This window comes from Tachypleus tridentatus, chromosome 3, assembly GCF_004210375.1.
Source record: "Tachypleus tridentatus isolate NWPU-2018 chromosome 3, ASM421037v1, whole genome shotgun sequence".
NCBI lineage: Eukaryota > Metazoa > Arthropoda > Merostomata > Xiphosura > Limulidae > Tachypleus > Tachypleus tridentatus.
The window spans coordinates 43,260,387-43,275,055 of record NC_134827.1 but is presented as its reverse complement, the minus strand read 5'-3'; the positions used below and the strand labels follow the sequence as shown (position 1 = coordinate 43,275,055).

The 14,669-nt window shown below is 31.2% G+C and overlaps 1 protein-coding gene across 2 annotated transcripts in view; it reads left to right on the top strand.

The window, feature by feature from the left end:
• The first annotated feature begins 17 nt into the window (after positions 1-17).
• LOC143246776 (dynein regulatory complex protein 1) overlaps positions 18-14,669 on the top strand; it is a 99,942-nt gene continuing 85,290 nt past the window's right edge. The window contains exons 1-3 of one of the 2 annotated variants that reach the window (XM_076493921.1): positions 18-408; positions 8,585-8,678; positions 12,964-13,076. In XM_076493921.1, the coding sequence (XP_076350036.1) occupies positions 59-408; positions 8,585-8,678; positions 12,964-13,076 (557 nt within the window). In that variant the 5' untranslated portion in view covers positions 18-58. The remainder of the gene's footprint in view (positions 409-8,584; positions 8,679-12,963; positions 13,077-14,669) is intronic. The other variant, XM_076493920.1, reaches the window with a different exon arrangement.

Sequence of the window (14,669 nt, the reverse complement as noted above, 5' to 3'; positions counted from 1 at the left end):
CCAATAGGTAGCGCACATAGTCAGAAATGCGTTGCTTAGCTACTGATATACAATAGTCATGAAAGAGCCTAATTGTCAATTTGAGGTTGAAGGTAAAGCTTCAATTTCACACACTTCCTCCCCCTCGAAAATATTGGATTTAAACATTATTCTTTTTTTGTGTGTTTATCTTAAGAAAGTTAAGCGGTTTTTATTTACACGCACGTCACTGAATTATAGTTTAAGTTTTAATATACGTACTACTAGTAAAACTGGAAGTAATAGTAATACAGTATTAGTAAGCATGTTAGCTAATAACGTGGATAAATCGAATTCTGTTTTTTCTATTGAGAGCAAACTTCGAGAACAACGAATTCTTGCACGAAGATATAAGAGTACAAGAAAGATGGGTTCTCATAATGATCAAAGGTTAGAAATATTTGACCAAATTATCAGCTAGAGATTAATTTTAAGACCATAAAATGTGAAAATTATGGTCACTGCCATTCAAATTATAATTTTCAAATTGTTATTGCCTCAGTAGCCTTGGTACGTTTTTTAACAAGTCTTACACTTATGTTTGTGTGAAAGTAAATTGCTGATATCAACTTCCAATATCATATAACATGAAATCTACTTTTATATGCAAAAAACGGCTCGTTTGGGCTGAGAAAACACTTTACATAGAAGAGCGAACAACGTTTCGACCTTCTTCGAGAACCTGACGATGACCGAAGAAAGTCGAAACGTTGTTCGCTCTTCTATGTAAAGTGTTTTCTCAGCCCAAACGAGCCGTTTTTTGCATATAAATTTTCTCAACAAGTGGGTTTCTCGTCATCACTGATTATGAAATCTACTTGTATAACTTGTAAGTTATAAACACATTTATTTAAATAACTTAGCTGTTTTATATTACGATTTTAATGAATTACAACTTATGTTATATCATAATACATCCCTCTCTGTTCCTAGAATATACTAGTATTATTTTTGTACATTGACTTTTACACTCAGTGTATATTAATTGTTTAGTGTTTTTGTTTTCTTCAGTTGGCATACACCAGTGAAGTTTGTCTTAAGATACATAAAAGCATTTGGTAAAGAATAATATTTTGAGATAATCCTCAGTTTCTCTGTTCTTTATATTATGACTAACATTACAGTACATCTTAACATTTTTTATAAAATGGTAAACCTGTGTTACTAGGCCTCTATTATTCTTTTTTTCTCAGATTGAAATATATGTATGGTGAAATACTGAGTACACATTGTAGTGTTCTGACAGGTCATATCTTTAATATTACTACTTATAATGTTTGTGTTATTCTCAGTGAGCCTGTGAAATTTGTGATGATGAGAAACCCACTTGAAGTAAAAATGTATTCTTAAGACGGTTGGTATGGGTATTAGCACTTTAATTAAAATAAAATATAGAACAACGTTTTGACCTCCTTAGGTCATCTTATAAGGTCAAAACATTGTTTTGTACTTTATTTTAATTAAAGTGCTAATACCCATACCAACCATCTTAAGAATACGGGCCACACTAAAGAACAAAGGTGTAATTCCACCTAAAACTTACGAGGAGTTTTACTCTGATTTGATGATTACCTTCAAGTTTAGTAATGAGCACATTAACTAACAACATGAGAAGTAATTCTAAATTTCATGTAGGTTTTAAATCAAAATTACCTTTTTGAGTTTGAACTTGACAACATTAACACATAATATCAGAACATTACATTAAAAGTTAAAGTTATAGTTTAGAAGTCTTTATGACTCTACTTATTTCATTGATGCTAAAAATGGTTTCCATACCTGAATATAGTTGTAGCTGAGATAGGGGTTGGTGTAACTTGAACTATGCCAACATGGTCACAGTAGTTAATGTATTTGCAACGGAAGATCTCGTCATATCTTCTCTTATTATTCAGACCTGAACCTTTGTTAACAGAGTTTTACCTGAATATACCAAAGTACACACAAGTTCCTGCTACTAGTTTGGTTGAGAAGCTATGCACATTAGGACTATTATGAACAAGAACATTGTGTGTTGACCTCTGGTCACCTGATGCAGTCTTTGAACATTGTCAGTAATCGTCACTGGTTTGAAAGCCCCTGCTCCAAAAGTTTACTACACCACAGCAAGGACATGGCTATTCAACCAGATGACATTGAAGTATTACTGTAAACTTCAACTACCAATTATATTTTAATCTCTTCTTGTATGACAACCCAGGTACCATTCTAGTAATCCTTCTCTGAACTTTTTCCAGTAATTCAGTGTCTTTCCTAAGGTAATGAGCCAAAGACTGAACACAATATTCCAAGTGTTTCCTAATCAGTGACCTATACAGTGAAATTATAACCTTGTTAGACATATATTCAATATTTACGTAGATACAACCTAATATCCTGTTTGCCCTACCACTAGTAACAGTACATGTTTGGATGGCTTAAGGGACTGACTGACTTTTACACCAAGACCCCTTGCCTTCATGACACTCTTAAGGTTATTCCCATCCAAATTATACATATAATTAAAATTATGACAACCCACATGTATTAACTTATATTTATCATAATTAAAACTCATTTACCATTTATTTTCCCAGCTCACGAAATAATCTAAACCCTTTAGTTTCTAGTATTTTTAACATTACTGTGACATCCACTAGTAGAGGACATCTGATGTCATGAGTAATTCATCCAACCCCTCAAATAGCTAAGTTGAGAGAAACTTATGATCCCATTGAATGACTTTATACTAGGAACAAAACTTGAAATATACCAAAAATTTGAACATAAACTAGATGACATATTATATAACCAGTTATTATCATATGATACAGCACTTAATCCCATTGCAAAAATATATAGACCAGTTTCTACTGGAATTAATTGGCAAGCAGATGGAGCAGGAAGTCAGATACAGTTCAACAGAAATTACTTGCTTCATTACTGGTTTCCACATTCATCTATCAACCATTCTGACAGTTTAACTACTGATTCTCTTTCTACTAATGGTTTCCTCAGTAATTATGCTACAGGCTATCTTGCCGGTTACTGGCATTCTCCAATTCAACTAAATGCTCTGTTATTACTTCTGGGATCTATTTTTAGTCACAAGGCTCAATTTACACAGTCGCTTGACCAAGAGACTTGACAAAAGTGTGTCATTTTCATATTATTCTGGCTCTGGAAATCAACAAATTCTTTGTAATTAGCTTTAGTATTTAGAGACAATTTTGTATCTGATGACAAGTACAATGTGGTTAATGTCATAAGCTGAGTTAATCAGGACATTTTCAAAGATTTGTTGATGAGGAATCCACTTTTTTGAAAATACAAATTCCTTCATTATTTTTTAAAGATATAAGTATATAATCATTACCTCAATATGCACATTTAAATAAAAATATATAGGTGAAATAACCATTATAATCACAAATGTTTTTATGAAACATTTATATAGCTACAATAGAATTTTTTTAATCTTGTTAAAAACCTCTTTTACAAAGCGATAAATGTTACATGGCTTTAAGCATTTGTCACAACTGAGTGATTTCATGAGTGCAGTAAGTATTTAACTACAGTTTCAAATAGTCACTCGAATATTAACATTTTCTGCATGAATTTAGTGGTTTTTGTCAACATTCACAATTCTGTTATAATTCTCAGTTGTATCTTGTAATTCAGTTTCATTAGTCTCAAAGTTCTGTGTTTAAATACTGTCTCAATATTAAACGTTTTAAACTTAAATACTGCAGTTCAGTATGAAAAACATTTAATATAATTAATATCAATTTTCAGAATGTTAAAATAGAACATTACCTGCAAATTTTAAACCATAATGTCATCTTTTGTAAAAATTAAAATGACAAGAACCCAAATTATTTTATTGAACATAAAATGTTGAATGACTGAATAAAAACAAAGTTTTCAAAACAGCATACAGTACAACTACCCACTAGGGTGTTTTTACTACATTTTTGTGCTTATAGATAGAGTTTCCTAAACAGCACACACACCATAACTACCAACTAAGGTAGTTTAATAACATCATTTATGCTTGTAAATAAAGTTTCCTAAACAACACACACCACAACTATTCACAAGTGTAGTTTCATTACATCATTGTACTTATAAAGTTTCCTAAACAACACACACCACAACTACTCACAAGAGTAGTTTCATTACATCATTGTACTTATAAATAAAGTTTTCTAAACAGTACATACCACAACTACTCACGAGAGTAGGTTCATTACATCATTGTACTTATAAATAAAGTTTCCTAAACAACACACACCACAACTACTCACAAGAGTAGTTTCATTACATCATTGTACTTATAAATAAAGTTTTCTAAACAGTACATACCACAACTACTCACGAGAGTAGGTTCATTACATCATTGTACTTATAAATAAAGTTTCCTAAACAACACACACCACAACTACTCACAAGAGTAGTTTCATTACATCATTGTACTTATAAATAAAGTTTCCTAAACAACATACACCACAACTACTCACCAGGGTAGTTTCATTACATCATTTGCAGTTTTACTTAAAGCTTATTGTGTTCATAAATAAGATTTTACAAGTGTATCTGTGGTATTGGTAAAATTAAGTTATGAAGAAAAATGATGTATCAGTAGAAAACAGAATAAATACATCTTTTATAATACATCAAGTTAATGTGATAATATACAAAGTTTCTTAATTTGTTTTGAGTTGTTGAACACTTTTGACATCTTTTATAATACATCAAGTTAACATGATGGTATAAAAAGTTTCTTAATTTGTTTTGAGTTGTTGAACACTTTTGACATCTTTTATAATAAATCAAGTTAACATGATGGTATAAAAAGTTTCTTAATTTGTTTTGAGTTGTTGAACAGTTTTGACATCTTTTATAATAAATCAAGTTAACATGATGGTATAAAAAGTTTCTTAATTTGTTTTGAGTTGTTGAACACTTTTGACATCTTTTATAATAAATCAAGTTAACATGATGGTATAAATAGTTTCTTAATTTGTTTTGAGTTGTTGAACAGTTTTGACATCTTTTATAATAAATCAAGTTAACATGATGGTATAAAAAGTTTCTTAATTTGTTTTGAGTTGTTGAACAGTTTTGACATCTTTTATAATACATCAAGTTAACATGATGGTGTAAATAGTTTCTTAATTTGTTTTGAGTTGTTGAACAGTTTTGACATCTTTTATAATAAATCAAGTTAACATGATGGTATAAATAGTTTCTTAATTTGTTTTGAGTTGTTGAACAGTTTTGACATATTTTATAATAAATCAAGTTAACATGATGGTATAAATAGTTTCTTAATTTGTTTTGAGTTGTTGAACAGTTTTGACATCTTTTATAATACATCAAGTTAACATGATGGTATAAAAAGTTTCTTAATTTGTTTTGAGTTGTTGAACACTTTTGACATCTTTTATAATAAATCAAGTTAACATGATAGTATAAAAAGTTTCTTAATTTGTTTTGAGTTGTTGAACAGTTTTGACATCTTTTATAATAAATCAAGTTAACATGATGGTATAAATAGTTTCTTAATTTGTTTTGAGTTGTTGAACAGTTTTGACATCTTTTATAATACATCAAGTTAACATGATGGTGTAAAAGTTTCTTAATTTGTTTTGAGTTGTTGAACAGTTTTGACATCTTTTATAATAAATCAAGTTAACATGATGGTATAAAAAGTTTCTTAATTTGTTTTGAGTTGTTGAACAGTTTTGACATCTTTTATAATAAATCAAGTTAACATGATGGTATAAAAAGTTTCTTAATTTGTTTTGAGTTGTTGAACAGTTTTGACATCTGTTATAATAAATCAAGTTAACATGATGGTATAAATAGTTTCTTAATTTGTTTTGAGTTGTTGAACAGTTTTGACATCTTTTATAATACATCAAGTTAACATGATGGTGTAAAAGTTTCTTAATTTGTTTTGAGTTGTTGAACTGTTTTGACATCTTTTATAATAAATCAAGTTAACATGATGGTATAAATAGTTTCTTAATTTGTTTTGAGTTGTTGAACAGTTTTGACATCTTTTATAATACATCAAGTTAACATGATGGTGTAAAAGTTTCTTAATTTGTTTTGAGTTGTTGAACAGTTTTGACATCTCTTAGAATAAATCAAGTTAACATGATGGTATAAAAAGTTTCTTAAGTTGTTTTGAGTTGTTGAACAGTTTTTCTTGTTATAAAGCTTCTGCTTAATATCTGTATTACTATGATTATAATTACAGCTGTGTAACAGATGTTAATGTATTTATTATTTATATTCTGTTTGAGTTTCATGAAAAATATTTTCATACATCAATATGATATTGATGAGTAAAATGTTCTTTTATTACTGACAGTTTCTTTAAGAGTCAATGTGGGTTTTTAATTTACACTGTTAATTTTATATGTATCACATAATTTACATCAAACACTTATTTCACTAAAATATTACCTCCCCATAAACAACCTGTAAGCTCTTTGAAAAACAAGGAATCCCTTGTATTTAGTTTGATTGTAATCTTTTACATCTACAATGTCTAGTTGAAAGAATAATAGTTATAATAAATATATATTAAAGTAGAAAATGCTTTAATTATGTTACTTAATTTATTTTTTTAAAACATTATAATATTATACAATCCACAAATACTTTCATCAACTCAAAAATTCCAGATCAATCTTGGTTAGAACAAAATTATTTACTAGTATCAGTACATCTTATAATCTTAATTCTTGGTTAGAACAAGGAACTTACTGGTATCAGTACACCTTACAACCTTAATTCTTGGTTAGAACAAGGAACTTACTGGTATCAGTACATCTTACAACCTTAATTCTTGGTTAGAACAAGGAACATACTGGTATCAGTACACCTTACAACCTTAATTCTTGGTTAGAACAAGGAACTTACTGGTATCAGTACAACTGACAACCTTAATACTTGGTTAGAACAAAGAACATACTGGTATCAGTACACCTTACAACCTTAATTCTTGGTTAGAACAAGGAACGTACTGGTATCAGTATACCTTACAACCTTAATTTTTGGTTAGAACAAGGAACTTCCTGGTATCAGTACAACTGACAACCTTAATTCTTGGTTAGAACAAGGAACTTACTGGTATCAGTACACCTTACAACCTTAATTCTTGGTTAAAACAAGGAATGTACTGGTATCAATACACCTGACAACCTTCATTCATTGTCAGAACAAGGAACTTACTGGTATCAGTACACCTGACAACCTTAATTCTTGGTTAAAACAAGGAATGTACTGGTATCAGTACACCTCACAACCTTAATTTTTGGTTAGAACAAGGAACTTACTGGTATCAATACACCTGACAACCTTAATTCTTGGTTAGAACAAGGAACTTACTGGTATTAATACACCTGACAACCTTCATTCATTGTCAGAACAAGGAACTTACTGGTATCAATACACCTGACAACCTTCATTCATTGTCAGAACAAGGAACTTACTGGTATCAATACACCTGACAACCTTCATTCATTGTCAGAACAAGGAACTTACTGGTATCAGTACACCTTACAACCTTAATTCTTTGTTATAACAAGAAACGTACTGGTATCAGTACACCTGACAACCTTAATTCTTGGTTATAACAAGGAACTTACTGGTATCAGTACAACTGACAACCTTAATTCTTTGTTAGAACAAGAAACGTACTGGTATCAGTACACCTGACAACCTTAATTCTTGGTTAGAACAAGGAACTTACTGGTATCAATACACCTGACAACCTTCATTCATTGTCAGAACAAGGAACTTACTGGTATCAATACACCTGACAACCTTAATTCTTGGTTAGAACTAGGAACTTACTGGTATCAGTACATTTTACAACCTTAATGTGTGGTTAGAACAAGGAAATAACTGGTATTGGTAAATCTCACAACCTTTGTATACTGTTATTATCCATGTTACAGGGTTTAATTAACTCTGTTTGTTTACCTTTATTAAACAGACAAGCTTGGTAAGTGTTATTATACTTAATACTGTAATGCCACAGAAAGCAAGTTTTGAATGGCTAGGCTATCGCTACAGCTGAAGAATGTGAAATACAGTGAACATGAATGACCTATCAGCATGCAAGGTATACCATTTCTAGGGGGTTTGAAAAGAGTCTGCAGAAAAACTTTGAAAGTTTAATGTTATGAGGTTCAATGTTGAGCTATTTTAACCACAAATACTGCATACAGAACATAATATATGGAATTAAAAGAAGTAACTTTTAATGCATAAGTTGTAGCCTTGGCATGACTCCTTCCATTGGCCCTCTGTACTAGTAGTCTTACCATCTATCAAAGTTTGATCTCATCCAAGACCAATTCAAGAATCACAGTGTTTTCAAACATTGATACATGAGGCTAACTTACTAGATTTTGATTTGAAGTAAATCAGTATTTTTATTAGATGTTTTGTGGATTCAAAACTGAATAATTCTTTGAATTAAAAATGTACATGATTAAAAAGAACCTAGTGTGTGTTCACTGTATTGATGTATGTGCTTGAATGTATATAATAAACTCTCTAATAGTGTTGGTGATGAGGAAGATTCTACTGGGCCATCTCAACCAAGTCATAATAAGAATACTTCAGAAGGCCAAAAGCAACTTCAAGAAAGTGACCAGGTATGATTACAGTGTGCAGATTGTGCTAATAAGCTGATTGTTATATACTTATGTACTAAAGGTTATGGATGAAATATGTTTACATTGTATATTATGATATAATAAATGTTATATAGTAACATGCAATCTGTAGTGTAAACTTGGTGTGAGCTATTAGAAGTTTTGTGGTAACTAAAGAGATTCTATTTCATTCAAGAGCCACAAATGATGCACCTCTAACTAATGAATACATCATTGAACTTATTAGTGTGACTCATATTAGTAGGATTTTGAAATTTTTGCACAGTTAGCTTAGAAATGCATATGAAGACATGTCGGTTAACCAGAAATAGTATATTTAGTTTTAAGAGTTATTTGTATAGTTATTTAATGTTTCTGCTGTGAACAGGGTAAAACACAGGGTAATCTACAAAACCAGTAATTAAAGGGTAGTAAAGAATGAGAACATAATTATGGTAAAACACAGGGTAATCTACAAAACCAGTTATTAAAATGAATTAATAATTAAGATCATAATTAGGATAAAACACAGAGTAAGTTACAAAGCAGTAATTAAAGAGTAATGATGAATAAAGTCATAATTATGGTAAAATGCAGGGTAATCTACAAAACGTGTAATTAAAGAGTAAAAATGAATAAGATCATAATTAGGGTAAAACACAGGATAATTTAGAAACCAGTAATTAATGTATAATGAAGAATAAGATTAATTAGAGTAAAACACAGGATAATTTAGAAACCAGTAATTAATGTACAATGAAGAATGAGATCATAATTAGGGTAAAACACAGGATAATTTAGAAACCAGTAATTAATGTATAATGAAGAATGAGATTAATTAGGGTAAAACACAGGATAATTTAGAAACCAGTAATTAATGTACAATGAAGAATGAGATCATAATTAGGGTAAAACACAGGATAATTTAGAAACCAGTAATTAATGTATAATGAAGAATGAGATTAATTAGGGTAAAACACAGGATAATTTAGAAACCAGTAATTAAAATGTAATGAAGAATGAGATTATAATTGGGGTAAAACACAGGGTAATCTACAAAACCAATAAGTAAAGAATAATGTAGAATGAGCTTATAATTATTCCTTGCATAGAGTCAGCTTTTCCCAATATTATATTTGTTCACATTATTTGTCAAGTATTTTATATTTTAGCTAATTTCCTGTTTTTATATGATCCATTACTATTTCCATGTTTGTTGGGTTGTCATTTCCAGCTCTCACTTTACACGTTTAGTTTCAATGTAGTTGGAGTTTTCAGAGTCATGAAGTAATTCTGTTCCAGGTATTTTTACCTCTGTTTTTTTTGTGATATGTTTTTATCATGTATCTGAGATTTTGAAATCTTGTGTACAATCTGTGTGTCAGCACTCAGCCTCTTTCTTTTTGGCTGCATGTATGTAACAGTTGGAGCCAGCACACACTTCTATTCTTTTTCCCATCCTGGTGTTTATGTATCTGTTCCTGACCCCTTTTCAGGGATTTCTGATTTCATTTTTTTATTCAAAGTTGATGTAACCAACAGTACTGGAGAATTCCAAAGAGATCTGGTCCAGTGGGAACTTTTTTATGTCATATTTTTACTCTTTGGGAATCTTTTACCACAGTTCAGTGGGGATTTGGGTTTTATCAGAAAGATTTGATCTAATATTTCATTCCCCACCTCCTTTGTCCCTGGTACCATTTTTTCCCATGACAACATCTTGTCATCAGCCTGCATCTGCTCTAAGATTTTCTGCCTCTACAAACTATGTTGTTCCTGTTCATCATCTTTCTCCAGGCTGTTCATTGTCTTCATGTCAAACTGTAGACTGACATCCTGTACTGGGATTGTCCTGCCTCATTCTAATTTCCAATTTGATCTGTCATACAATGGAGTCATTTTTCACCCTTAGGTGGATTTTTTCTAGAGGCTGTTGATGATAAAGAGAAATTGACCATTTGCATATCCAGACCCACCCTTCACATTCTTCTACATGTGGTGGTTCTTTGTTTCACGTACTGCCCTTTATATTTGTTTCAGCCCTGTATTTTTTGTATTTGTTTGTCACATATATACTCTTGGATTGTGCTTTACTCTTTCTTTGGTCAACTGGCTACTGTTTGCTTTGCTTCCTTCTTCCAAGGGGCAGTTCACCTCTTACCTTTATTAGCTGCTCCTGGAGACAGTTATAATGAAGATGGAGAATTCATTACTTCAACCTATCCAATATCTTGTCTATTTGAATGTTGTTGTTTTTCTTCATCCTACCCCTCTTTAATTTTGTTTGTTGGGTATTCAGTCCAGTTACAGCTTACAAAGTTTTATTGCTTTTGAGGGATGTGATTGTCCATAGTAGATCTTATCTTCTTGGGTCAGTCTTATATGCCTTCCTCCTACCCTTGTTTTCAATCAGCATTGGTGTTTAGATGTGACTCACATGTCATCAGATGTTCTGCTTCATCCTGCCCTGTTTATACATATTTTGTGGGTATATCACTTCAGAGATGTGAGAAGGGAGTGATCAAGTGGAAGATTCTGGTTCTTATTGAAGAGGTCTTATCCTATCAACATCCTGGAATTTCTTACTGTAGGTTGTATTTTTTGTTCGTGTTTTTCAAATGGCCAGAAGTCATCTTGTGATGATCCATTCTAACTTTTCTTTAGTGGTTACTTATCTCATTCACCAGGTGGAAGCCCATTGTCCATTTCTCTGTATTCATATGTTGCATCTGGTTTTGGGCCTAACAAGTTGATTGATATTCCTGTCATTGCATCTCATATTCTGGGTGCTTCTGCTGTTGTCATGAACCAGATTCCTTTCCCATCAACATTTATCCAATATTGTTCTCTCAGTTCTTTTTGTTTTCTGGTGGCTTTGACTTTGAGGCTTTTGATATGTCCCTTAACCACAAATTGCCTTGGTTTGGGGTCTGATTTTGTTATTCATGTTTTCACATTTGTCTATCCTCCTCTCCTTCTTCTTTTGATATGTTCGTTAACCACAAGTTGCCTTGGTTTGGAGTCTGATTTTGCAATTCATGTTTTCACATTTGTCTATCCTTCTCTCCTTCTTCTTTTGATATGTCCCTTAACCACAAATTGCCTTGGTTTGGGGTCTGATTTTGTTATTTATGTTTTCACATTTGTCTATCCTCCTCTCTTTCTTCTTTTGATATGTCCCTTAACCACAAATTGCCTTGGTTTGGGGTCTGATTTTGTTATTTATGTTTTCACATTTGTCTACCCTCCTCTCTTTCTTCTTTTGATATGTCCCTTAACCACAAATTGCCTTGGTTTGGGGTCTGATTTTGTTATTTATGTTTTCACATTTGTCTATCCTCCTCTCCTTCTTCTTTTGATATGTCCCTTAACCACAAATTGCCTTGGTTTGGGGTCTGATTTTGTTATTCATGTTTTCACATTTGTCTATCCTCCTCTCTTTCTTCTTTTGATATGTCCCTTAACCACAAATTGCCTTTGTTTGGGGTCTGATTTTGTTATTCATGTTTTCACATTTGTCTATCCTCCTCTCTTTCTTCTTTTGATATGTCCCTTAACCACAAATTGCCTTGGTTTGGGGTCTGATTTTGTTATTTATGTTTTCACATTTGTCTATCCTCCTCTCCTTCTTCTTTTGATATGTCCCTTAACCACAAATTGCCTTGGTTTGGGGTCTGATTTTGTTATTTATGTTTTCACATTTGTCTATCCTCCTCTCCTTCTTCTTTTGATATGTCCCTTAACTACAAATTGCCTTGTTTGGGGTCTGATTTTGTTATTCATGTTTTCACATTTGTCTGTCCTTCTCTCCTTCTTTTTTTCTGTGTGATTTTGTTCATCATTGAAAGGAAAGTACCTATTTTTCAGTGTTAGAAAATTATATTTTTTATTGGGTTTTTTTTCAGAGTAGTAGTCATAAGTTTTTCTTGAGTTCTCAATGAAATTTGCTTCTCAACCATATCTAACAAATGTAAAGTCATTAGTGCAATTGCAATACATTAGTAAAACATTCTTTGGTTACATTTAAAGAATTATACGATATGAACACTTGTTTATTTCTTGTAGCTAACACTTACTGGTAAATCTTGAATGCTTACATAAGTGAAAGGATGTGAAACTTTAATTAATCTCATGCAAATAATAAAATGATTCTTAACTTTGAGAAACTTGTAAATCTAACAGAATTTCCAATTTTCAAGACTCTCTTTTATGTGGTAGTTAACTTATTGCCAGTAAAATAACCCAAAATACCATATTTGAAAAAAAAATTAACAAACGTTTGTAGGACATGAGAAAGTTACTTGAAGATGGACTTGACCTAGTAACAAACGTCCAAGTTGCAGCTGTTTCTCGAGAGACTTTAGCACAGCAGCAAAATGATGCAGCTATGTCAGTTAGGTGAGTGAACATTTTCTTCTTAAATATCAAATTCAGTGAATTGTTAAAACATTCAGTCAAAAGTCAATAAACCTAATAATGTTTATGCCTTAAATTCTCATTTTTAGCTTCAAAATTATGACCATAAAAAAGTAATTGTAGGATGAGGAAACATTCCACCTTTCCTTACACAGAAACATTCCACCTTTCCTTACACAGAAGATTTGGAATAAGGGGGGAATGTTTTGGGAAAAACCTTGACAGCAAGTTCCTGCATTGTAATAATAAATTGTTAAGTAATGATCAGTGGTATATAGAGAATCTGTTCATAACAGTTGCAGATAAGGTTGTAACATAATAGTGGAAAATGAAGTGACAACAGCTTAAGGTCTTCACAATTTTCGTGTCTTTAGGGCTGTTTCATGTAACATTTCTCTTACAGTAAAATGTTGAGTCAGTTGGAAATTCTTCTCACAATTTAACTCACCTCTTATCATTATACAGAGAAACAGCATCTCAACAGTGGTAGAGAATCATAGTTCCATTTTATTCTATAAAATGATATAAAATCTAAAGATTCATTGAAAGTCCTGTATTAAATGTTTTTAAACCACCAGCTCTACAATTCTTTTAATCCATGTAGAGTAATTTTCTAATTATCTCACAAAACATTGTGAAGCTTTGTCCATTATTAAAACAGACATCTAGAATATTTCAAAGATGTAATCACATTTCCAGTCTAAGGAAAACCATTAAATCAGCTATTTCCAAACATATAAACTGATAGATCACATCAACTGGGTATGATGAAGAATCATTGGCAAAATAAACGTTTATGAAGTACCAGAGAGGTTAAGAGATCCATTTCTCAGAAAACACTCATCAGGGACCTAAGATATCTTTGTGTTTAATATTCATGTAACAGCTTCCATAATTATGATAGGTTGAGTATGTTATATACAAACCATTAGGATGTATGAAAGTCAATATAAAGTCAAATTGAAATGGAATGTATCAGAACTATAATTTAATATTTTTGAACAAAATAAAAAAATGAATCTCAATTTGCTGTAACTCTTTTTATTAAAGTAATCTTACCCTAAATATTGCTGGTTATATCTCTAGCTTTCAATAATTAAGTAATGTATTAAGGTAAAACAACAGTATTATTTATACTTACAAAGTGAACACGAACAACAGATATCACTTGGCCACATGTGTGAATTGTCTAAAAGCAGAACAGATTCTTATCATCAAGTGCACTCTTGTCAATAGAAGCAGTAATAGTTAATATTTCAATCACTTGGAAAATTGTTATAATTAAAAACAGCAATATTCAGAAACATTAAGTTAATTTAGTCAGTTATTTACATAAGTCTTGTGACTGAGTGATGAAGCTAAACATGAGCTAATAAGAATAATGAGATATCACCATACAGTATTCTGGTAAGTTATATATATTTAATAGTCAGAACTTCACTTATTTAATGATTTACATTCATGATGCTAGAAAAACATGTAGCTTCAAGAAGTTGGGTTTTATTTCATTTCATAATTTACATATCATAATCAATGTAATCTGTGCTTGTAGGTAATTTATTTTATTGAGTTATT